Below are 11,994 nucleotides of genomic sequence, written 5' to 3'. Positions count from 1 at the left end.
TAGAGGAGAGCGGAAGCGGTCGCCATGGCTACACTAGTTAGGTGGGCTGGTTACTGAGACTAACCTGGTGCAGGGCTGCTGCGAGAAGTGGGGGGGGGGAAAGGGGTCAAATCAGTTACACTAGTTGAGACGTGCTGGTTATACTGGTTATGCTAGTTATACTAGTTATACTCACGGTCCGGATCTGCCGCCTCAGGATATAGAGGATGAAGCTCCAGACTTTGGCAGCGAACGCCACGAAGGTTTTCAGTCCCACAAGACATTGGTTCTTCATCATCACCGTCCGTCCCCAACCCCCCGCCCTCTCCAGTTTGACCGGAATCCGGGCACCGACTTTCACAAAAAAAACAATTTTAAACAGAACAAAAACCGAAAAAAGTTTTTATTGAAATCAAACTGAAACCGGAACCTGCATGAGAGCCGCCATTACTGAGCGGAAACGGCGTCACCCGCGCGGCCCCCCCTGGCGTCACGTCACGTCCCTCGTCGGCGCACCGCCTTCCGCCACCAACTGGGGACACTTCCCGTCAGCCTGTGCGCAGGAGGTCTCCCCCAGCCCGGGACACTTCCCGTCAGCCTGTGCGCAGGAGGTCTCCCCAGCCCGGGACACTTCCCGTCAGCCTGTGCGCAGGAGGTCTCCCCCAGCCCGGGACACTTCCCGTCAGCCTGTGCGCAGGAGGTCTACCCCAGCCCGGGACACTTCCCGTCAGCCTGTGCGCAGGAGGTCTACCCCAGCCCGGGACACTTCCCGTCAGCCTGTGCGCGCAGCCTTATTCAGCCAGGTTCCAGGACACTTCCCATCAGCCTCTTCTCACTTAAAGGGAATGGGGCAGTTTAGAACATAAGAAATAGGAGCAGGAACAGGCCATTCGGCCCCTCGAGCCTGCCCCGCCATTCAATAAGATCACGGCTGATCTTCTCAACGCCATTTTCCTGCCCGATCCCCATATCCCTCGATGCCTTTAATATCTAGAAATCTATCGATCTCTGTTTTGAATGTACTCAATGACTGAGCCTCCACAGCCCTCTGGGGTAGAGAATTCCTCCGAGTGAAGACGTTTTCTCCTCATCTCAGTCCTAAATGGCCGACCCCTTATTCTGAGACTGTGACCCCTGGTTCTAGATTCCCCGGCCAGGAGAAACGTCCTCCCTGCATCTACCCTGTCGAGCCCTGTAAGAATTTTGAATGTTTCAATGAGATCCCCCTCTCATTCTTCTAAACTCTAGCGAATACAGGCCTAGTCTACTCAATCTCTCCTCATACGACAATCCCACCATCCCAGGAATCAGTCTGGTGAACCTTTGTTGCACTCCCTCTATGGCAAGTATATCCTTTCTTAGGAGACTAAAATTGTACACAGTACTCCTGGTGTGGTCTCACCAAGGCCCGATATAATTGCAGTAAGACATCTTTACTCCTGTACTCAAATCCTCTTGTAATAAAGGCCAACATACCATTCGCCTTCCTAATTGCTTGCTGCACCTGCATGTCAGCTTTCAGTGACTCGTACAAGGACACCCAGGTCCTTTTGAACATCAACATTTCCCAATCTCTCACCATTTAAAAAATACTCTGCATTTCTGTTTTTCCGACCAAAGTGGATAATTTCACATTTTTCCACATTATATTCCATCTGCCATGTTCTTGCCCACTCACTTAGCCTGTCCATATCCCCTTGAAGCCTCTTTGTATCCTCCTCACAACTCACATTCCCACCTAGTTTTGTGTCATCAGCAAACTTGGAGATATTACATTTGGTCCCCCTCATCCAAATCATTGATATATATTGTGAATAGCTGGGACCCAAGCACTGATCCCTGCGGTACCCCACTGGTCACACTCTGCCAATCTGAAAAAGACCCGTTTATTCCTACTCTCTGTTTTCTGTCTGTTAACCAATTCTCAATCCATGCTAGTACACTACCCCCATTTCCATGTGCTCTAACTTTGTTCACCAACCTCCTGTGTGGGACCTTATCGAAAGCCTTCCGAAAATCCAAATACACCACACCCACTGGTTCCCCCTTATCTATTCTGCTAGTTACATCCTCAAAGAACTCCAATGAGTTTGTCAAACACGATTTCCCTTTCATAAATCCACGTTGATTCGGCCAAATCCTATTATTATTAATCCTATAGTTTGACCAATAACATATTGTGAATGGAATTTCCCTTCCCTCCGGGGTACGGCTCTATGCTTTGTGGCCTTGCCCAGTCCGTACCTCCAGCCTCCCCAGTACTGAGGGCAAACCTCCTGACTGCGATGTTCGAGTCAGGGCGGCTGTTGGCGCAGGTGATTTTTCATCCTTCAGCCTCGACACTGAGCATTGTGGGTTATTCAGCATGAGGGGCATCACAGCCTAGTCGGAATGGTGTCCTCATGCAACTTCCATGTAGGAAGTCACCAAATAGAGACAGCCCTGACTGATCTTTTCCCCCTTCCTTAACCCCCGAGAGGCAGAGACCAAATGTAGCACCCCAATCACCGGCCCGAATGAGACCAGCCAACCCAGCGCTGGCCAAGAATCCAACTTGGGACCTTCGAACCTGGTCTGCGTGACTCAGCTACTCACTGGGTAGCCATAATAAAGGATTAAAAGACAAAAACTGTTTGAGATTAAGAATTTTAATTATGTCTCTGAATGTTAGGGGCAGCATTTGTAGCTTCAGCACTCCAGTGCCAACCCTTCTAACTGCGATCCAAAGACCCTGCTGGCAGGCCAGTGAAAGGATGTGGGGCCAGGTCAGGAGAGGGCTCAGTTACGATGCAGCCGCCGATAGTCTGCTGGCATTGTCTAGATACCTACATGAAGGATGGCTACCAGGGTGACCATAGGGCAGCTGGCCAGTAGGCCTGACACTCCTAAATCAATGCCCACATGAAGGCACTTAATTGCAGTGACCACTGGATGGAGACCTAGGGCACAGGCTGGGCACACACTGGCTCAACTTCATCCAGAATGAAAGGTCTCAAGCTCAAAAGACAACCAGGGCAAGCAGCTGACCGTGACACATCTGGAACACTGACCTGGAAGCACGTGACATCCTGAACGTGGTCACAGAGATATTGGAAGTCCCGACACCCTAGAACAGTCTGTGAGACTTCATTAATTTCCTGCACTCTTATTTTATAGATTTACCATGTTTTGGATTTTATCCTGTAGGGATTTGTGGTGTCTCAGTCGCCATCCAGCCCAAAGCTTCAGAGAATAATGTACTTTTATCTGGTCTTGTAACTTAAGAATGCGGGTTGAGATGCAGCCCAGACAGAGGAGCTGAAAATCTCCACGAGCGATAAGGGTCCGAAATGTATCTAACCCGTGCCGTACCTGCCCCGGGAGCGTTTGATGGGACAGTGTAGAGGGAGCTTTACTCTGTATCTAACCCTGTACCTGCCCCGGGAGCGTTTGATGGGACAGTGTAGAGGGAGCTTTACTCTGTATCTAACCCGTGCCGTACCTGCCCTGGGAGTGTTTGATGGGACAGTGTAGAGGGAGCTTTACTCTGTATCTAACCCTGTACCTGCCCTGGGAGTGTTGATGATGGGACATTGTAGAGGGAGCTTTACTCTGTATCTAACCCGTGCTGTACCTGCCCTGGGAGCGTAGAGTCGCCACCTGTCACACCTGTACCAGAGAGTCAGCGCCCAGCGCCCAAAGAACCTGTCCCCCAGTGAGAGTCAGTGTCTGTGGAACTGTCCCCCAGTGAGAGTCAGTGTCTGTGGAACTGTCCCCCAGTGAGAGTCAGTGTCTGTGGAACTGTCCCCCAGTGAGAGTCAGTGTCTGTGGAACTGTCCCCCAGTGAGAGTCAGTGTCTGTAGAACTGTCCCCCAGTGAGAGTCAGTGTCTTCAGACAAAAAAAAACTAACCCAACATCATTTTGAAATGACTTATTTTACATGTTTTCAGAGCATCCCTGGCGGGTCGCTCAGCTTTTTGTTCCGAGTTGTGGAACATCGGGATTTCATGATGGATAATGTTGCAGCTTCGAACAATCTCGCCCTCCATGTGAGACAGGTTTCTGTGCCGTCCCCTCAGTCCACGAGGTTTCGGTCGCTTTGTTATATATCCAAGTCATCGTCGGGATCCTCTTCATCGATATCGTCCCCCGCGTCTGGCTCGTAGTAAATCTTTCCCTCTCCGACTCCGCTCTGTAACATGTTCGTCTTTCTGCAGAGATTTTAAAATAATGAACAGGCGAGGGTTAGGTCCCTGAGAGAAATCGTGGGGACAGTCACATTTGCCTTCAAGAATGTTTCCATCCCTTCCTGTGGGTACAGTCGCCCCTCCCAGTCCGTGCTGAGCGGGACGATCGCAACAGGACAGCAGTAAATGGGGCTGCAATGGTGTGGAGTCGGGAGGGAGGGTGGGAGGGGAGGGTGGGAGCGTGGATGAATTCGAACAAAAATTCAGATGGGTTCCTGCTCCTGATCGCTATCCAGACACACGAGGCTAGGTTTAACCTGGATTACTGTGACAGGCAAACCTGATGCTGCCCTAACCCGACATCCACAACAGAACACTGTCCTGCAGCTCAAAGCTCACTTACTTCTCAGTGCTGAAGTGATACGGCAGCGTAAGACTCTCCTTCGTTCTGCGTTCCTTGTCAGTCAGCCGGAGGTTAAATGTCAAATTAGCTGCTGGGTCAACCTGACAGAAAATAAAATATAAACTAAACTCAAACAGAGAAACGCATGGAGGAACAGCTAGCAGGACTGTGGGGATAGGGGGAGAGAGAGAGAGAGAGAGAGGGACACACACACACACACACACAAACAGAGATAGAGAGACAGAGAAAGAAAGGCACAAAGGAACAGATAACAGGACTGTGGAGAGATAGAAAGACAGAGAGAGATAGAAAGACAGAGAGAGATAGAAAGACAGAGAGAGATAGACACACAAAGTGAGAGTGAGAACAGAAGCAGAGAACGGGTGAGGGGGGAGACAGACACACGCACAGAGTGAGAGAGAATAAAAAGATACATATACAGACAGAGAGAGTGAGAGAGACGGAGAGAGATACACACACGTAAAGTGAGAGAGAGAAAAGATACACACACAGTCGGACAGAAAGACAGAGACACAAACAGACAGAGGGGAGATATTGAGGGTAAAACCACGTGAGACATGAGAACTCGCACAGGGCACAAAGGCCACAGCACAAGCAGCAGCTCACCACCTGCACATCTCCACCTCCTCCAGTCTCCTGTCTCTGAATCGGTTCCACTGAAGTTCTCAGAGTAAATCTGTCCTCGACTGTGAAATATTCCTCCTGCAGGCAAAGGGGCGATAGATTAACCTGGGATATCAGCTCCAGCACCAGCCCTACCCGCACACTCATTACACCCCCTCCGATTCTCACTCATCGTCTCCCAGGATCTCGACCCTGCGTAACTCCTCCCCTTCCTATTACTCTGCAATCTGCAGACTTGTAAAAAGAAAAGACTTGCATTTGTATAGCGCCTTTCACAACCTCAGGACATTCCAGAGCACTTTACAGCCAATGAAGTACTTTTTGAAGTGTGGTCACCGTTGTAATGCAGGAAACGCGGCTGTCAATTTGTGCACAGCAAGATCCCACAAACAGCAATGACCAGATCATCTGTTTTTTTAGTGATGTTGGTTGAGGGATAAATATTGGCCCCAGGACACCAGGGAGAATTATCCTGCTCGTCTTTCAATAGTGGCCGTGGGATCTTTTACGTCCACCTGCGAGGGCAGACAGGGCCTCGGTTTAACGTCTCACCTGAAAGACGGCACCTCCGACAGTGCAGCACTCCCTCAGTACTGGCACTGGGAGTGTCGGCCTGGATTATGGGCTCAAGTCTCGAATACACGACCTTGCTGCTACTACAGCCGCCACTTAAAAAACGCAAGCTTGTCTCACCTCACCACCTCTCCTACGCTTTTCAATCTCAGTGCGGCCCTTCACCCGAGATTCACTGTTAAAAATATCGCTCCAGCGATGGTTCAGCTGAAACACACAGACTGGGAAGGCATCAGGTTCCTTCTCTGCTCTGTGCCGAGTTAACCGATCTCAGGCGAGGCGTTACAATTGGCCTCCCCCCAAACCCCCGGGCAGGGGACAAACCAGCTCCTGATCGCAATCTAGTGACCCCCTCCCCCGGAAAGTACGTGCGTGTGGAAGTCCGGTGAGGACAGGATCGGGCTCAGCTGTGCTGGCCCCTGCAGTCGAATAGCCCAGTGACACTCACCGCCTAGGCTCACGCATGAGGAACGGCAACTTGGGTGAGGTAAATGAGGGCAGTAAGGGGCCTTGGAACCCGTACCCCAGTGAGAGTCGGACCCTTTAGGAGAGGGGAGCCCAAACCTTCTTAAGGACTTTTCCGGATTTCCTCTTGTGCACAATTGTGGCTGAAGCATAGGGCGGGAAGTCCATCCGCAGTCCGCAGCTCTCGGGGAGCGGGGTTAGTGTGACCACGGTGCTCGCCAGCTGACATATGGCCTCCACCACCTCTGGCTGGTGTAGGTCAGCATGCAGCAATCCCACCACCTTCCTGATCTTCAACTCTGGGAACACAAAGCACAGGGCAATCCCCTCACAACAATCGCTGGATAAAGATTCGTATCCCGTCACCACCGAGCTCACTGTCGAACCCTCACCCTCACCCTCACCCCCGGCCGGCCCACCGTACTGCTGTGCTCAGTAACAGGTGCCAAAAGCCCCACAGAACCAGAACCCAAACTCCCCCCCACCTCCTCCTCCATTCCTCTGTGTCAGCTGTGGAGGAGGTGTTGGGGAGTCACTGACCTGTGACCGGGAAGGGGGGGGGGGGGGTCACTGACCTGTGACCGGGAGGGGGGGGGGTCACTGACCTGTGACCGGGAGGGGGGGGGGTCACTGACCTGTGACCGGGAGGGGGGGGTCACTGACCTGTGACCGGGAGGGGGGGGGTCACTGACCTGTGACCGGGAAGGGGGGGGGTCACTGACCTGTGACCGGGAAGGGGGGGGGGTCACTGACCTGTGACCGGGAGGGGGGGGGGGGGGTCACTGACCTGTGACCGGGGGGGGGGGGGGGTCACTGACCTGTGACCGGGAGGGGGGGGGGGGTCACTGACCTGTGACCGGGGGGGGGGGGTCACTGACCTGTGACCGGGGGGGGGGGGGGGGGGGGGGGGGGGGGGTCACTGACCTGCTCTGGTTGCTCCTCGCTGGAACTCTTGGAGAACCCGACAGAGGAACACAACTTGCTTTTGCTGCAGAATCCAGCTCAGTGAATCGAGCACCACCGTACACGGCAGCACAGCTCCTCCCGGGGGTGGGCTGACGCTGGCAAGAAGATCCCGAGCGGTGAACCGATCGACGGTGAATGTCCCACACTTCTCCCAGTTCAAAGGATCACTGAAACCATCGTGAAATTGCAGCCTGGCAGAAATGACTTCAAATTAAACTCAGCGTCCGGATCCGTCCCCCCAAACCCCGTATCCGCACCCCCAACCCCGCCCCCCCCAAACCCCGCACCTCCCGCCCCCCAACCCCCCGCCACACCACCAACGATTCAGGGGTTAAATGCACCGCCCACCTGTACCAGGAACACCAGCATCAGACTCGGCAAGTGAATTCCATCAGAGTCAAACAGCATCACTGGGCTATTCGACAGTGGAGAGCGGCACGACCGAGGCTGAACAGCATCCTCCCCCGATCCAGGTGCACACGGCCCCCGGCAGGAGTCACTGGTGGGATGAGGAGTAGGAATCCTGGCTGATTACTCCCTCTCTTTTGCCCAGGTGCACTGGAGCTGATTGTAGCGATCAATCGCGGCCTTGACTGCGATTAGCTGAGCTGGGATCCTCCTGCTCCTTATGGCTCAGTACCACAGCGGGCAGTTTATTTACTCTACCTACCCCCCTTCCTTCCCCACCCCCACTTTTTCTGATGCCCGACAGAGAGATCTCACCTCGCCCTGACACCGTCATCCAGCCCGGTGCTAAACTCAGACTCCGAGAGTTCAAAACTAAACACGTGGACAGGCTCCTCCCTGGAGGGAAAGGAAAATACAATTATAAACAGTGCTGATTGGGCGATGGGACCATTGCGACATTATAGAATCTTACAGCAAACAGAAGGAGGCCATTCGACCCATCGTGCCTGTGCTGGCTCTTTGAAAGAGCTATCCAATTAGTCTCTCTCCCCCCTGCTCTTGCCCTGCAAGTTTTTCCTTTTCAAATATTTATCCAATTCCCTTTTGCAAGTTATTATTGAATCTGCTTCCACCGCCCTTTCAGGCAGCGCATTCCAGATCAGAACAACTCGCTGCATAAAAAAAATTCTCATCGCCCCCCGGCTTTTTTGCTAATTACTTTAAATCTGTGCCTTCTGGTTACCGACCCTCCTTCCAGTGGAAACAATTTCTCCTTATTTACTCTATCAAAAACTTTTCATAATTTTGGATGCTAGATGTCGAACAGCCGCCCTGTTTCGGGCACAAGCACTCACCGCAGAGCCGCACTGGTGACAAAACTCTTCAGCAAACTCCGACCCTCGCACTCGAGGCTATCTGCAGTAGAAGGAAAAGTAGTTACCGGTGATCTGAATAAACAGGCAACTTCCCCCTTCCCCAGTCTGTGCTGCCCAGCTGATCCCGGCAAGGTCACGGGAATGGGGGTCACCACAATCGGCCGTGGTGCCCAGGGTCATCTCGGCTGTTGAGAATGTCTCCAGCATCCAACGAAGCTACACCCCAGTGTGAGTCAGTGCCCTGGGGAGAGAAGAGGGCAGGAGGAATATAGAATCATAGAATAGAATCGTACAGCAGAGAAGGAGGCCATTTGGCCCATCGTGCCTGTGCCGGCTCTTTGAAAGAGCTCTCCAATTAGTCCCATTCCCCCTGCTCTTTCCCCTTCGAGTATTTATCCAATTCCCTTTTGAAAGTTATTATTGAATCTGCTTCCACCGCCCTTTCAGGCAGCGCATTCCAGATCAGAACAACTCGCTGCGTAAAAAAATAAATTGTCCTTTCTCCCTGATTCTTTTGCCAATTATCTTAAATCTGTGTCCTCTGGTTCCCGACCCTCCTGCCACTGCAAACAGTTTCTCCTTATTTACTCAATCAAAACCCCTTATAATTTTGAACACGTTTATTAAATCTCCCCTTAACCTTCTCTGCTCGAAGGAGAACAATCCCAGCTTCTCTAGACACGGGGGGGGGGGCAAAGGGAGACAAGGGGGGGCAAAGGGAGACAGGGGGGGGGCAAAGGGAGACAGGGGGGGGGCAAAGGGAGAGCAGGGGGGGGGCAAAGGGAGACAGGGGGGGGGGCAAAGGGAGACAGGGGGGGGGCAAAGGGAGACAGGGGGGGGCAAAGGGAGACAGGGGGGGGCAAAGGGAGACAGGGGGGGGCAAAGGGAGACAGGGGGGGGCAAAGGGAGACAGGGGGGGGCAAAGGGAGACAGGGGGGGGGCAAAGGGAGACAGGGGGGGGGCAAAGGGAGACAGGGGGGGGGCAAAGGGAGACAGGGGGGGGCAAAGGGAGACAGGGGGGGGCAAAGGGAGACAGGGGGGGGCAAAGGGAGACAGGGGGGGGGCAAAGGGAGACAGGGGGGGCAAAGGGAGACAGGGGGGGGGCAAAGGGAGACAGGGGGGGGGGCAAAGGGAGACAGGTGGGGGGCAAAGGGAGACAGGGGGGGGCAAAGGGAGACAGGGGGGGGGCAAAGGGAGACAGGGGGGGGGCAAAGGGAGACAGGGGGGGGGGCAAAGGGAGACAGGGGGGGGGGCAAAGGGAGACAGGGGGGGGGCAAAGGGAGACAGGGGGGGGGCAAAGGGAGACAGGGGGGGGGCAAAGGGAGACAGGGGGGGGGCAAAGGGAGACAGGGGGGGGCAAAGGGAGACGGGGGGGGGCAAAGGGAGACAGGGGGGGCAAAGGGAGACAGGGGGGGGCAAAGGGAGACAGGGGGGGCAAAGGGAGACAGGGGGGGGCAAAGGGAGACAGGGGGGGGGCAAAGGGAGACAGGGGGGGGCAAAGGGAGACAGGGGGGGGCAAAGGGAGACAAGGGGGGGGCAAAGGGAGACAAGGGGGGGGCAAAGGGAGACAAGGGGGGGGCAAAGGGAGACAAGGGGGGGGCAAAGGGAGACAAGGGGGGGGGCAAAGGGAGACAAGGGGGGGGCAAAGGGAGACAAGGGGGGGGGCAAAGGGAGACAAGGGGGGGGGCAAAGGGAGACAAGGGGGGGGCAAAGGGAGACAAGGGGGGGGCAAAGGGAGACAAGGGGGGGGCAAAGGGAGACAAGGGGGGGGGCAAAGGGAGACAAGGGGGGGGCAAAGGGAGACAAGGGGGGGGCAAAGGGAGACAAGGGGGGGGCAAAGGGAGACAAGGGGGGGGCAAAGGGAGACAAGGGGGGGGCAAAGGGAGACAAGGGGGGGGCAAAGGGAGACAAGGGGGGGGCAAAGGGAGACAAGGGGGGGGCAAAGGGAGACAAGGGGGGGGCAAAGGGAGACAAGGGGGGGGCAAAGGGAGACAAGGGGGGGGCAAAGGGAGACAAAGGGGGGGGCAAAGGGAGACAAAGGGGGGGCAAAGGGAGACAAAGGGGGGGCAAAGGGAGACAAAGGGGGGGCAAAGGGAGACAAAGGGGGGGCAAAGGGAGACAAAGGGGGGGCAAAGGGAGACAAAGGGGGGGCAAAGGGAGACAAGGGGGGGGGCAAAGGGAGACAAGGGGGGGGCAAAGGGAGACAAGGGGGGGGCAAAGGGAGACAAGGGGGGGGCAAAGGGAGACAAGGGGGGGGCAAAGGGAGACAAGGGGGGGGCAAAGGGAGACAAGGGGGGGCAAAGGGAGACAAGGGGGGGGCAAAGGAAGACAAGGGGGGGCAAAGGGAGACAAGGGGGGGCAAAGGGAGACAAGGGGGGGCAAAGGGAGACAAGGGGGGGGCAAAGGGAAGACAAGGGGGGGCAAAGGGAAGACAAGGGGGGGGCAAAGAGAGACAAGGGGGGGCGAAGAGAGACAAGGGGGGGGCAAAGAGAGACAAGGGGGGGCGAAGAGAGACAAGGGGGGGGGGCAAAGAGAGACAAGGGGGGGCAAAGGGAGACAAGGGGGGGGCAAAGAGAGACAAGGGGGGGCGAAGAGAGACAAGGGGGGGGGGCAAAGAGAGACAAGGGGGGGGCAAAGGGAGACAAGGGGGGGGCAAAGGGAGACAAGGGGGGGCAAAGGGAGACAAGGGGGGGGCAAAGAGAGACAAGGGGGGGCGAAGAGAGACAAGGGGGGGGGGCAAAGAGAGACAAGGGGGGGCAAAGGGAGACAAGGGGGGGCAAAGGGAGAGCGAAAGCGCTGGGCGGGGGGGTTACGAGGCCCCGGTGTTGGGCGGTTGGGGTCCCCAGGGCCCCGCTGATCGGTACCCGCGATGAGGAGCAGCCCCGCCGGCTCGGAGCCGCCGCTCAAACTCTGCAGCAATCCTGAGGCTCGGCCGCTGCCGGGACCTGAGCTAGACGGGCGCGACAAAGCATAATCGGGAGGCCGAGAGATGCCTGAAAAAACGTGTGACCCTCTTTGCAGCATCCTGTCCATTATTCACAGTAACCAGTAAAGTGAGATTGGCAAATGCTGGAATCTTTTAAAACATTTTTTTAGTACACTCTGCAATATTGTAAGGACACATGACATCAGTTCATACAATTCGTTTCTCAATAAATTGAGTCCATTAACAATCCCTTTAGAAGGCTTTTCTTTCCGTTTTCCTGAAGGCATTGAAGTTGCCAACTTGAAGCGCGGGGTCCTGGTGGGATGGTGACATCATTGAGAATCTGGTGTATTGGAGTCAGTGAGACTCGGGCCGGACAGTAGGGGGCAGCAGAGGGCTGCAAGGGGCCAGCCGGACAGTAGGGGGCAGCAGAGGGCTGCAAGGGGGTCAGCCGGACAGTAGGGGGCAGCAGAGGGCTGCAAGGGGGTCAGCCGGACAGTAGGGGGCAGCAGAGGGCTGCAAGGGGGTCAGCCGGACAGGAGGGGGCAGCAGAGGGCTGCAAGGGGATCAGCCGGACAGTAGGGGGC

General features: G+C 55.3%; 2 protein-coding genes across 2 annotated transcripts in view; both read right to left on the bottom strand.

Moving 5' to 3' along the window:
- Nucleotides 1-2,522, bottom strand: part of LOC137302529 (CTD nuclear envelope phosphatase 1) — a 21,519-nt gene extending 18,997 nt beyond the window's left edge. Inside the window, exon 1 of the mRNA XM_067972266.1 lies at nucleotides 176-2,522. Within this exon, the coding sequence (XP_067828367.1) occupies nucleotides 176-277 (102 nt within the window). The 5' untranslated portion in view covers nucleotides 278-2,522. The remainder of the gene's footprint in view (nucleotides 1-175) is intronic.
- Nucleotides 2,523-2,611: 89 nt separating this feature from the next.
- Nucleotides 2,612-11,514, bottom strand: elp5 (elongator acetyltransferase complex subunit 5). The gene is made up of 8 exons (XM_067971960.1): nucleotides 11,346-11,514; nucleotides 8,461-8,521; nucleotides 7,922-8,002; nucleotides 7,157-7,389; nucleotides 6,332-6,531; nucleotides 5,177-5,272; nucleotides 4,550-4,650; nucleotides 2,612-4,170 (listed from the first exon to the last, which is right to left on the bottom strand). Exons 1-8 carry the CDS (start codon nucleotides 11,512-11,514, stop codon nucleotides 4,062-4,064), a joined length of 1,050 nt encoding a protein of 349 aa, XP_067828061.1. The 3' UTR covers nucleotides 2,612-4,061.
- Nucleotides 11,515-11,994: the final 480 nt, after the last annotated feature.

This window comes from Heptranchias perlo, chromosome 35 (assembly GCF_035084215.1).
Source record: "Heptranchias perlo isolate sHepPer1 chromosome 35, sHepPer1.hap1, whole genome shotgun sequence".
Taxonomy (NCBI): Eukaryota; Metazoa; Chordata; class Chondrichthyes; order Hexanchiformes; family Hexanchidae; genus Heptranchias; species Heptranchias perlo.
This window is presented reverse-complemented; position numbering and strand designations above follow the sequence as displayed.

Bases quoted from the DNA above. Each gene is read 5' to 3' on its own strand.
- elp5 (XM_067971960.1), bottom strand. From the start codon at position 11,514: ATGGACAGGATGCTGCAAAGAGGGTCACACGTTTTTTCAGGCATCTCT. The intron at 8,003-8,460 runs GTGAGTGCTTGT...CTTTCCCTCCAG, and splicing joins GTCACCAGTGCGGCTCTGCG to GGAGGAGCCTGTCCACGTGT. The intron at 6,532-7,156 runs GTCAGTGACCCC...TTGTGTTCCCAG, and splicing joins GCGAGGAGCAACCAGAGCAG to AGTTGAAGATCAGGAAGGTG.